Genomic DNA, 13,292 nt, shown 5'->3' with positions numbered 1-13,292 from the left:
TTAATTACTATATATACAATATATTTCTCACATTCGTATCTATTTCCTATTTTTTATACTTTTACATATCCTTTCTTTCTTTCTTTCTTTCTTTCTTTCTTTCTTTCTTTCTTTCTTTCTTTCTTTCTTTCTATTTCTCAAGTTTGCAAAATATAATTGGAAGCAAATCTGAATGTATGCCTATTAAAAGGATAATTTAATTAGATCTAAAAAAGATAATTAAATATTTAATTAATATTAAAAAGATGCATTAGAATTAATTGATTTTTAGTTATATAGATGAAAGTTTTAATGAAGTGTTTGCAGATTTAAAAAGCAATACAAGAGGATTTTCCCTTTAGAGTTAAGGAATTTGAAACAATAAATTGATTTTTAATTAACATGAATCATGATAAAATGGAGCCTTGGTAGTACAATGGTTTAATGCACCCTGTTATTAATACAGCTGCCTGCAATTTCTGCAGGTTCGAATCTCTCCAAGGCTCAAGGTTGACTCAGCCTTCCATCCTTTCTAAGGTAGGTGAAATGAGGACCCAGTTTGTGGGGGCAATAAGCTGACTTTGTATAAATATACAAAAGGATGAAGGCTATTGCTTAACGCATTGTAAGCTCTGAGTCTCCGGAGAAGGGTGGCATATAAATCAAATTTAAAAAAATAAAAAATAAAAAATGATACTTTACAAAGATCAATTAGTGTAAATAGAAATATATCTCACTTCCTACAATGGGGAGGGGGGAGAAAAAAAGGGACCTTTTAAAAATGTCAGGGTAAGTTGTTTTAAACAAAGATTTTATGTGGTCTTGTTTTGGTTGGGATATTGCTTCTGGTTTTTAGGCTTGAAGTAGAAAAAAAAGAAGTTTGGAATTTAGTTTGAAGATTTAATAATTGTGTAGTTATAGAATTGGCTTGCAATAAATATAGGTAGTGTAAAAACATGAAGTCACAATTGCATTGATATTTTATTGTGTCAAGAAAAGTTGGAAATCAATCAACATTTGTCTCCCTTTTTCTTTCTTGTCCATCATGCACTCTTCCTCTTTTCATGGTTTAATTTTTATTTTCATTCTATTTTGCCCTTAGTAAACCGTAATCAAACTTCAATATAATAAAAAAAAGTTAAAACAAACATCACCATGATGTTTGACATTAATGTTTGATCAGTGGTGAAATGTAAAATTTGTTACTACTGGCTCTGTGGGTGTGGCTTGGTGGGGGGGTGGTAATGTGACTGGGTGGGCATGGCCAACTTTTTTTTTTTAACTTTTAAAAGCATTTTTTCTACAACCTCTTTGGCCAAAAAGATTGTAGAAAAAATGCTTTTAAAAGGCTCTGACGATCCCAGCTGAGCCGTGCGATCATCACAGACTTTTTAAAAAAACTTTTAAAAGCATTTTTTTCTATAACTGATCATGTGACTCAACTGGGCATGGGGTGGGGGGAGGCAGGGATTTTTGCTACTGGTTCTCTGAACCACCTGCCACCATCTCTACCAGTTTGGGTGATTCTGGTCTGAACCGGGAGCATTTCACCCCTGCGTTTGATGCCCAGGTAGCCATAAAGGGCTACCTGGGCATCCATAGAATTAATATTGTTTAAGGACATATTGAACCCGGAGGAATACCCATTTTATTATTTTTTTTATTGTTACATTTATACTCAATCGTTCTGTTTTACTAAAAGCTCAAGACAGTTGTTATTCCTTGAAACCACACGTTGGCTTTTTCACTAATCTAAATTCTGGGGTGTATGCTGTAATGTGACTAATTCCTATATCTCACTTTATGAGGGTTTTTTTCTCATGAGTTGTTGTCTGTTATTCAGCTCAGGTCTTATCAAGATGATGTAAACTTTGGGAGAGAAAATGAGGGTCAGTAATCCAGCACTTGAGGCTAAAATGGAGAAGATCTCGACAGCCACCGTGTATTTCCCTTTGGTGCTTTGGTAGGCTGGAACAAAAGAGATCCAGACACTGCAAAAGAGAAGCATGCTGAGGGTGATAAATTTAGCTTCATTGAAACTGTCTGGAAGGTTCCTGCCAAGGAAAGCCACTGTAAAGCTGATCATGGCCAAGAGGCCAATGAAACCCAGGACACTGTAGAACATGGCAGGGGAGCCTTCGTTGCACTCCAGGACAATTTCTGTAGGTAGGGAATGCATGTCAAGATCTGGAAAAGGAGCAGAGTTCACCAACCACATTGTACAAAAAGTGGTTTGAATGAAGGAGCAGGAAAACACGATAAAGATGGCTAGCCTGTTCCCTACCCATGACCTCATCTTAGAACCTGGCCTGGTGGCCATGAAAGCTAAAACCACAGTGAGGGTTTTGGCCACCACACAAGAAACTGCCACAGAGAAGATGATTCCAAAAGCAGTTTGGCGAAGAAGACAGGTCACCCTCTGGGGCCGCCCAATGAAAAGCAAAGGGCAAAGAAAGGAAAGCAGGAGGGAGACCAGGAGGGCGTAGCTGAGACCCCGGTTGTTGGCCTTGACAATGGGAGTATCCTTGTTATGAATGAAAACCGTGAGGACCAGAGATGTGATGGAGGAAAATAAAAGAGCAACAGTGGCCAAGGTGATTCCCAAAGGCTCTTGGAAAGATAGGAAGCTGGTCTCTTTTGGAATGCACTGATCCTGGGCTTTGCTGGGATAGTGATCCTCTGGACACTGGTAACAAAAGTCCATATCTGAAAAGAAAAAACCAAGTCTATTTAGAAGTTGGTCTTTAGAATTAAGATGAAAAGAGTTTTGTACTAGTGCCAAATAAAAGTACATGATCCCCAAACAATGGTGTTTTCAAGAGTCGTAATCCAGAATTTATCACTCATTTATTTTTTATTTGCTATTAATTCATTACTTTTATATCCCAGCTTTCATTCAGAAGCTCTAGGCCACACACCTAGCCCTCTGTTGGCGTGCTTTCAATACAAAAAAACAAATTTTGTGGGATATAATGAATTGAGAGAAAGGGCAGGGCCAAAGTCAACATTGAATTTTCATGGTAAACCTGAACCTGATTTCTCTCTTCCTTGTCCATCATCTTAACCAGTCCACTTCTTCACGTGATAGAAAGTGGAAACTGATCAATCCAGATCCTTGACTACATCTGAGTTTTGAACAACTTTACAAACATTTCAGAAACATCAAACATTGTTACTTAGAGATGTGCATCCATTTCAGGCCAAACAATGATTTTTTGTAGAACATGGAGAGCTGAAACACAGTTTCATTTCCACATAATAGATGTCTTTATTCTATATTTAGCTTCTCCTTTCTATTTGATGCTCTGGAGAGATGAATTAAGATGAACATCAGTAATCCGCCTGCCCTACATACAAAAAATAACATGGTGCACAGGAAGAGGAAATATTCAGAACTATCCAGCCAATTTTCTTGGCCATAAATTGGGATTTTTTGCTTCATCAGTACTTCGTTTGTGGACTGTGCATTCCAAGCATTTCTGGGTTTAGGGACTAGCTGTGACAGGTTTTTCTTTTCTTGAAACTCAGCAACAAAGACTCCTCACCCAGAGAAAATTATACCTTGCCTTCACAAAGTCAGATCAGAGAAAGACCTAATGATTTCATTCACACAACATGCTAAACAAGTCCAGGCTTAACATTGGTTGGAACTTCTGAAGCTTAACCATGTTGTCTTCCTTTTGCACTTCATAAGTTGTGTATTTTATAAAATTCTTTTGGGAATAAAGGTCAACTACTTTCCATATTACTAAGATCATGGCTCCCGGCCCTCTCAATTCTTGGCAAATAAATGGGGAAGAAATGGAGGTGGTGGCAGATTTTATTTTCCTGGACTCCAAGATCACCACAGATGGGGATATCAGCCAAGAAATTAAAAGACGCTTACTCCTGGGAAGGAAAGCTATGGCAAAGTTAGACAGCATACTAAAAAGCATCACCATGCCAACAAAAGTGCATATAGTCAAGGCTATGGTTTTCCTAGTTGCAATGTATGGTTGTGAAAGTTGGACCCTAAGGAAGGCTGAGAGCCAAAGAATTGAGGCCTTTGAACTCTGGTGCTGGAGAAGACTCCTGCGAGTCCCTTGGACTGCAGGCGATCAAACTGGTCAGTCTTACAGGAGATCAACCCTGACTGCTCTTTAGAAGGCCAGATCCTGAAGATGAAATTCAAATAATTTGGCCACCTAATGAGAAGGAAGGACTCACTGGAGAAGAACCTAATTCTGGGAAAGATTGAGGGCAAAAGAAGAAGGGGACAGCAGAGAAAGAGGTGGCTGGATGGAGTCACTGAAGCAGTCAGTGTGAGCTTAAATGGATTCTGGGAGATGGTAGAGGACAGGAAGGCCTGGAGAAACATTGTCCATGGGGTCACGATGGGTTGGACATGACTTTGCAACTAAAAACACTTTCCATATTAATGAAAAATATGAATCTCAGTTTTCACATGTCTTTAATGTGGGTTAAAGATTTGGTCAAATACTTGGCCCCAGAGGAATCCACCAAGGACAGCAAGTGATGAAAGGAACAATGGATTGATGGGATGCAAACTAACCCATTGTATGCATGGAGTGACATTGCCAGAACATAAGAAAGGCAAGAGCTTGCATCACAATGGGGCAGCACAGACCTATTTCAATTCAACCTGATTTTTACATAAAGGATTCTAATTCCAACACTATCATCAATAAATTAAGGCTGAGTGGGCATTGTACCTTACCCATTTGGTTTGAAACTTTTCCACTTGGGCATGGAAGGCAATCATAACAACAAAATGGTTCCCCTTCCTTTTTGGTTCTGCTGTAACCTTTTTGACAGAATTCATTACACAAAGAACGCGGCTGTACCTGTGTGCAAAGAAAAATGGCAAACTCTTTAACTCTTAGCAAAACCTATTGAGCAAATGAGTAATGTGAAATGATCAAATCTGGGTTGATCCTGGTTTGTATGTATCTGCTTTGGCGTCAGTCAATGATGAAATTCAGCTGTTTCTATCCGGATTGTGCAATCCGGTAGCGCCAGCGGCAGGAGGCTCCACCCACCTGCCCGAACGTCATCATGTCCCATTTTTGACCCTCTGTGCATGCACATAAGGCTCTGTGCATGCATGGAGGAGGTGCACGCTCACATTTGCAAACTGGTAGCGATGGTAAATGAATACCACCCCTGGCATCAGTGTTGACTTCTGATGACTGCCTGGACAAGTCCTTCAGTTTCTTTCTTTCTTTTTTTTTAAACATAGCTTACCGTTTTCTACTTCCTAGAAATGACAGGTACAATGACTCAGGGGTTAAAAGACACTGAATTTGTCAGCCTGGGTTCGAGCCTGGAAAGTTGACAGCCTGGGTTTGAGACCCAAGCATCATGTGACGGGGTGAGCTCCCATTATTTGCCCCAGCTCCTGCTCACCTAGCAGTTTGAAAGCATGCAAATGTAAGTAGATAAATAGGTACCACTTTGGTGGGAAGTTAACAGTGTTCTGTGTACCTCAGCATATAGTGATGCTGGCCACATGAACGTGGACGTTTCAAACCATAAGAGGTGCAGTGGTTAGAATGCAGTATTGGAAGCTAATTCTGCTGACTGCCAGGGGTTCGATCCTCACAGGCTCAAGATTGACTCAGCCTTCCATCCAAGTAAAATGAGGGCCCAGATTGTTGGGGGCCATATGCTTACTCTGTAAAACACTTAGAGTGGGCTGTAAAGCACTGTGAAGTGGTATATAAGTCTAAGTGGTATTGCTATTCAGACAATACTGGCTCCCTCAGCTAAGAAACGGAAATGAACACTATCCCCTAGAGTTTGACATGACCGGACAGGGGAAACCTTTATCTTTACCTCTACCTATGACTGAGAGAGAGTGACTGACCAAGGGTCACCTAACTGGCTTTGTGCTGATATAGCAAGATAAAATTGCTTCTAATGAGATCATCAGTATACTCATTTTCATGTTCATATGTCAAGTTAATTATTTCTGTTCTTTCAATCTCAGTTATAGAATAGAATAAAATAGAGTAGAATAGAATAGAATAGAATAGAATAGAATAGAATAGAACAGAACAGAACAGAATTCTTTATTGGCCAAGTGTGTTTGGAGACACGTGCAGGGGTGAAATACTCCCGGTTCGGACCGGATCACCCGATCCGGTAGCGATGGCGGCTGGTGGTTCGGAGAACCGGTAGCAAAAATCCTTGTGCCCCCACCACCACCATGCCCAGCTGAGCCGCACGATCATCAGAGGCTTTTGTTTTTTACTTTTAAATGCATTTTTTTCAACAACCTCTTCCGACAAAAAAAATGCTTTTAAAAGTAAAAAAAAAAAAAAAGCCTCTGATGATTGTGCGGCTCAGCTGGGATTGTCAGAGGCTTTTCAAAGCATTTTTTTCTGCAACCTCTTGGCCGAAGAGGTGGTAAAAAAAATGCTTTGAAAAGTCTCTGACGATCCCAGCTGAATTGCCTGATTGGCAGAGAGGTATTTTTTTAAAAAGCCTCTCTAATGATCCCAGCTGAGTTGCCTGATCAGCAGAGGCTTTTCAAAGCATTAGAAAAAATGCTTTGAAAAGTTAAAAAAAAAAGTTGGCCATGCCCACCCCAGTCACATTACCCCCCCACCAAGCCACGCCCACAGAACCTGTAATAACAAATTTTACATTTCACCCCTGCACACAAGGAATTTGGCTTTGGTGCATATGCTCTCAGTGTACATAAGGATAATAAAATACATTCTTCAAGAATAAAAAGATACAACAGACTATTACTAGAAACTTTAAGAACATAAAAAGAGATATATCAATGAATTTGCCCCTTCCAGATAAGGTGCTATAACTGTAATGGAATATTTTGGCATTGTTTCTCATCCATTACTACCAGTTGCAAATTAATTACATTTATCCTCAAAATCTTCCTATACTGTATTTACATTTAAAAGAAAACGAAGACATTATACAATGGTAATTATTTATAGTACTTGTACCAAAAAATTACAATTTGGTAGGTCCTTCAGTCACCCTATTGTGGATTTTGGACAGATAAGATCTGAGTCACTATAAAAATTCTTGAAATAAACTTCAAGTTATTGACCAGACATGCTCTTACAGCTATTTCATTGTCTTTTGCTTGAATTTGGAAAAGGGAAAAATAATGAGATGAATTCCAAAATGTATATGAAAAAAAAAATACCTGGTTAAATCTTCTTGGCCATCTAATGGCATCAACATAAAGACTGAACATTTGGTCTTTGGGAGCTCTGAGATCAAATTTTCCCACTTTAACTCGATGTAGACTTAGATTTGGGGATGCAATCCAGTTGATAATATCAAATCCTGTTTCCAGTTTCCCATTTTGATCAAAGGAAATCAATTCCCCAACGCTATTGTTAAATGACACTTTTCGTAAATAGTAGTAAAACTAAATTCACAGAGGAAAAAAAAGTTAACCGATAAACTTTACAAAAATAAACATCATTCATCATTTGCCGCATCACTGAGCCATAGTGGCACAATGGTTAGAATGCAATACTGCAAGCTACTTCTGGTAACTCCCTGTTGCCAGCAGTTCGGCAGTTCAAATCTCACCATGCTCAAAGTTGACTCAGATTTCCATCCTTCCGAGGTGGGTAAAATGAGGACCCAGATTGTTGGGGGCAGTATGCTGACTTTATAAACTGCTTAAAGAGGGCTGTAAAGCACTGTGAAGTGGTATATATCAGGACCATCATAACAGCATTATGGGCCCTGGGCAAAGCAGTGTACTGGGATCCCTGTACATATACTGGGACAAGTACTCACAGGAATAAAAATGTAAATGATTGATAAAATTAAACATATATTTATTTTATTGGCACTTCCAACATTGGCTCCTCTCATCAGCTACAGAAAAAAAATCAATGTTAATTTCTATTAATGCATGTTAGTATTAATTAAAAAATGCAGTAAAATGTAATAAATATGTTGCTGTGTGATACAAGGTGCATTGAAGGGTTAACATAGACAGATTAATGTGGGGCCCCTATGCTCATGGGGCCCATGGGCAAGTGCCCATCAGACCCATGCGTTAAGACAGCCCTGATATATAAGTCTAAGTGATATTGCTATTTTCTAACAGTGGGAATCATACCTAGGTAATGATTACAATGCAGTAGCATGTAATACATATATAGCAACAGGGGTGGGATTCAACCGGTTTGGACCAGTTCAGACGAACCGGTTCACTCTGATGATCAGCTGGACCCACCCGCCCCTGAGCTTTACTTATCTTTATCTTCATAGCTGATTAGCATGGCAGAACGAATTGCTATGCCTCAGCTGTTTTAATTCCCTAGCACTAATGTGGAAGGTGATTTTTCATTGAACTGTGCACACGTGCACAGCGCACGGTCACCGAACCGGTTGTTAAACCAGAAGGATCCCACCACTGTATAGCAATATGTTTCGTGTTTGTATATGCAGGACATTACCTGCCACAGCTGTTGATTCAGGAGTTTCTTTTGTTCTTTCTTGGAGATAATTCTGTATTTCAACTTCAGTGAACTCATGGACTGCAATGCATGGGCCACAGCATAAACTGCATTGTAGATGCTATAGCTATGGGGAGTTATGCTCATGTCAAAGACAGATCTAGGAAGAGTCTCCAGTTTCTCCTCCCCACTGCAGAGATTCGAAACACTGTCCTCTAAGGTTGTTGGGAAGGAACAATCAAATGCCTGTTTCCAAAAGTCTTTAATAAAACCATCTCTGGTTTCCACATTAGGGTTTCTCCTCTGAAGAAAATTTTGGAAACCCACCACCTCCTTTGACTGGGTTGCAAAGGCTAAGGAACCATGAAGGATATCTAAATCCCAAGATCGCTGAAAGGGAACAGAAGTAAACTCCATCTCTGCTGTCATCATCCAGACTTTACCTGTCTTCATTGATATGTTTTCATGTTCTGAAATTATGGGAAACATCCTCAAAAAGATGGTAGTGTGAATTTCACCATGGAAAACCACAACACTGGCTCTCCTACTAATTATCATTTGGTACATTTTGACCCATGATTCTACCATTTCATTAACGCCAGTTTTAAAAGAAAGGGTTGGCAATCGTTCTATGAATTCAAAGCAGATACCACTTTGGGCAAACTTGGGAAGTTCCTTCTGTACAAACCTGAGGCGACTGTGATCATGTATGAAAATGACACCGATCCAGGTCCATGTGAAAAGCAAAAGCAGCTGGATCATCCCTGCATACTGTTGGTTAATATTAGGGAACATCCATTGGAAGAAGGCTTTTTGGGATGGGTCATTAATCACAGGAGAAGATCCATATCCAAGCTGTAAAGAAAAGAAAGACTAACTAAATGACCCTATGTACAATTTTATTGTCTGAAGCAGAGGTGGTATTCAACCAGTTCTATCCGGTTCAGGCAAACTGGTAGTGGTGGTGGTTGGAGGCTCCGGCCACCCACGCAGATGTAATCATGTCCTGTTTTTGATGATCTGTGCATGCATGGAAGGCCCCCCCCCCACACTCACATTTACGAGCCGGTAGCGAAGGTAAATGAATACCACCCATGGTCTGAGGGATGGAAAGCCATCTTATATTTTGGGGAAGGATGGAAGAAGATGAAAAGTGGGGAGAAGATCTGTCAGGATGGAACTTTACTTTTCTATAGTTTCCAAGATTTTATGGAAGTTTGGTCTTTTCGTGTATTTCCTACTGCATGTTCCAATGAAGAGGGGGCAAACAGAGCCTGGATAGCTCTGCAGACAAGACACTGTAATTTAACACCAGCTGTCTGCAATTAAAGTAAGTTCAAATCTTGCCAGGCTCAAGGTTGACTGAGCCTTCTATCCTTTCTAAGATAGGTAAATTGAAGACCCAGTTTGTGGGGGCAATAAGCTGACTGTATAAATATACAAAAGTATGAAGGCTATTGCTTAACGCACTGTAAGCCGCCCTGAGTCTCTGGAGAAGGGCCGCATATAAATCAAATTAAAAAAAACAAACAAACAAAGAACATATTGGCTTAATAGCATCAAATGAAATACAAAATTGAACATACAACAATGGAAAGAAACTGTGCTTGGCAGGGTAGCATGGAGAGCACTTTCCTATATAGTCACCAAGAGTTGGATACAACTAAATGGTTAACAATAAACCAACAAACTTATTCCAATGCAATATTCCAATTATCTTCATTTATTTATCTCTGTATTGAGATACATTTCCATCAAAATCATTGCCAAAGAATGGGAAAAGAGGGATTTTACTGAATATGAGTTATAACTACAGATAGCAATTCTTTGAATCCTAACAATATTTTAGGAAAGGAATGGGCAAAACTATTAATCTGTCAAGTTCAATCAATACTTTGTAAATATATATCAGTCAAGTAAATATATCAGTCAAGACACTTAACACGATTTTGAAAATAGTATTGTGAGAAACCACAAAGTTGTTTCCAAATTCTTTAAGAATTGGGATATGTTCTTTTTGGAGTTAAATCCTGGTAGAACTACCATTATTAGCAATTTTTTTTTCAGTTTAGAGGTCCTATGTTTATTTTAGTAATATGACTTGACAGAATGTGGATAGAAGTACTGATAGGTTCAATCTAATATCTACAAAAAAGGAAGGAAGGAAGGAAGGAAGGAAGGAAGGAAGGAAGGAAGGAAGGAAGGAAGGAAGGAAGGAAAGAAGTCTAAGAATTAACATAATATGTTATTATAAATCACCCAAAGTATATTAGTGACATTGAGACATGCACAAAGCATAAAGGACTTTGATGGCAAAGTCATGCCCTCTATTTTGCAGATTTTGGCTCCCCTCTGGTGAATGTTGCTGCTTTTAAAATGTCTTTCCAGCCAACTCTCTGAGCCTTCTCTTCTGTTGACAAGTGGAGGCCTTAGAGCTTCTGCCTGCTCCACATTATACCCCTTTCCTCAGGACTCCAAGATGGATGTTGTGAATTGCTGATTCATAATGACTTCTAAAAGGTTGTCCTTCTGAGTCATGACAGATATTTAAAGAACAGGAAAAAAGCATAACTTCTACGATCGTGCTACATTCTTTATCCCAAACTAATAAAGATTCTTACTGAACAAAACAAGAGAGACAACTTATTGGGCTTGATAACAATATGATGCTCCAAACATCCATCTTACCTGTGGTATCTTGTAGATACTCAGAATGGTGGCCATGAAAACGCATGTCTGGGAGTCAGGTCCCCCAATTGTGGCCATGTTAGTACTTTGGGAATCACACTTATAGTTTGGAATGAACTTGACCCATGTGGACAGAAGCTCCAGTGAAGCCAGGTAAGTTAAACGTCCAGTGAAGTAGGTGTTATAAATGTTGAAACCTAGGGAGATGTTGTACAACAATTGAGGATCTTCGTTGATCTCCTTCACAGCAAAGGCAAAAGCCAAGATGTGCTGGTAGGTCTGAGTTAGAAATCTGCAATGAGATTTAATTGCTCCATTGTAATGTATTATCTCTGCTTACTTGTTAAATTCCCATTCCCTTAATATATAGGTATTATATTTTGTAATATTATTGAATCACAAGATATCTGGGCAACTGAAGCCCAAGTTTATGTTTGCAAATGTTTTCTAATAAAAAATGTGGGATCCTTCAAAAATGGCTTTGTTGTGGCTCATAATTCTTCAAAGCACTGTGCCCAAATTTTTTAAAAAATAATTTAAAATGTGTGCGATTTAATGAGATTTATTTAAAACACTACCTAGACTTTCTGTCAAGGTGCCAATTAAAAAAAAAAAAAACACCCTCAACCATCTCAGTGTTAATATTTGTAACAAATTCAGTGAGAGAAACAGAATAACGAAATGATAAGAGTTGGAAGGGATCTTGGAGGTCTTCTAGTCCAACCCCTGGCTCAAGCAGGAGAACCTTTACCATTTCAGAGAAATGGCTGACCAATCTCTTCTTAAAAACCTCCAATAATGGAGCATCTACAACTTCTGGAAGCAAGTTGTTCCGTTGATTAATTGTTCTAACTGTCAGGAAATTTCTCCTTATTTCTAGGTTGGTTCTCCCTTTGACCAGTTTCCATCCATTGCTTCTTGTCCAACTTCGAGGTGATTTGGAGAATAGATCGACTCCCTCTTCTTTGTGGCAGCCCCTTAGATATTGGAACACTGCTATCAAGTCCCCCCTAATCCTTCTTTTCATTAGGCTAGGCATACCTCATTCCTGCAACCATTCTTCATATGTCTTAGCCTCCAGTCCCCTAATCACTCACCTTTGTTGTTCTTCTTTGCACTCTAAAGTTAAAAACAGGATTTGACCTTGGGTTTGCATGAAAAGAGTTCTACCAACTGTGTATCTTAGCATAAAATATGGTGTCATCATGATCTCCATGCCCTAATTGCAGAGATAGGATTTCAATTATGTCAACATCACTGAGCTTTTCCTAACCATCAAAACATGCTTCTTAATTGCAAGTTCATTTTCCATGCAAAATATTCAAATCCCATCCTGTTAGGGGTTGTTTTACTCATTTACATTTTTGACGGCTTTCATTTGTCTTTCATTTAACAGTTCATAATTAGTAATGGGATATTTTTCTAAGGTAAATATATTTTCACCAATTTTCCTTTCTATAGCAGGACAGTGAAATGAATAATTCTCTCTTTCTCTCTCTTTTTTTTTAAAAATTGATTTATATGCTGCCCTTCTCCGGAGACTCAGGGCAGCTTACAATGCATTAAGCAATAGCCTTCATACTTTTGTATATTTATACAGTCAGCTTATTGCCCCCACAAACTGGGTCCTCATTTCACCTAACTTAGAAAGGATGGAAGGCTGAGTCAACCTTGAGCCTTGGAGAGATTCGAACTTACAGTAATTGCAGACAGCTGGCGTTAATCACAATGCTATCAGTCTGCTGAGCCACCAGGCCCTGTGGTGGCTTAAAATTGATGACAAATTATAGAAACATGATAATAAGAATCATAATATGTCATAAAGAGGTGTGGGTGGGATGGTGGTGATGGAATGCATCCTATTTATCTCTATCCATTGAGCACTTTGCTCAGCAATATTATCTAAAGTACTGTGAATGTACTTCATATTTGCCTGGAGTCCTTAACATTGGATCAAAACTACGACCCATTAAATCTTAAATCATGCTATATGCCTTAATTCTGCAACCCAACAAGACAGACACAGAGGATAATTAGAACTGCAGAAAAAAACAATTGCTACCAACCTGCTTTCCATTGAGGACCTGTATACTGCACGAGTCAAAAAGAGGGCTGTGGAAATATTTACAGATGCCTTGCATCCTGGACATAAACTGTTTCAACTCCTACCCT

General features: G+C 39.0%; 1 protein-coding gene across 1 annotated transcript; it reads right to left on the bottom strand.

Moving 5' to 3' along the window:
- Positions 1-1,674: 1,674 nt before the first annotated feature.
- Positions 1,675-12,336, bottom strand: LOC117662244 (vomeronasal type-2 receptor 26-like). The gene is made up of 7 exons (XM_060690933.2): positions 12,218-12,336; positions 11,121-11,412; positions 9,121-9,287; positions 8,433-8,559; positions 7,157-7,384; positions 4,697-4,823; positions 1,675-2,685 (listed from the first exon to the last, which is right to left on the bottom strand). The coding sequence occupies exons 1-7, from the start codon at positions 12,334-12,336 to the stop codon at positions 1,781-1,783; spliced, it is 1,965 nt and encodes a 654-aa protein (XP_060546916.2). The 3' UTR covers positions 1,675-1,780.
- Positions 12,337-13,292: the final 956 nt, after the last annotated feature.

Source organism: Pantherophis guttatus, chromosome 4, assembly GCF_059756535.1.
Source record: "Pantherophis guttatus breed Tessera chromosome 4, ASM5975653v1, whole genome shotgun sequence".
NCBI lineage: Eukaryota > Metazoa > Chordata > Lepidosauria > Squamata > Colubridae > Pantherophis > Pantherophis guttatus.
This window is presented reverse-complemented; position numbering and strand designations above follow the sequence as displayed.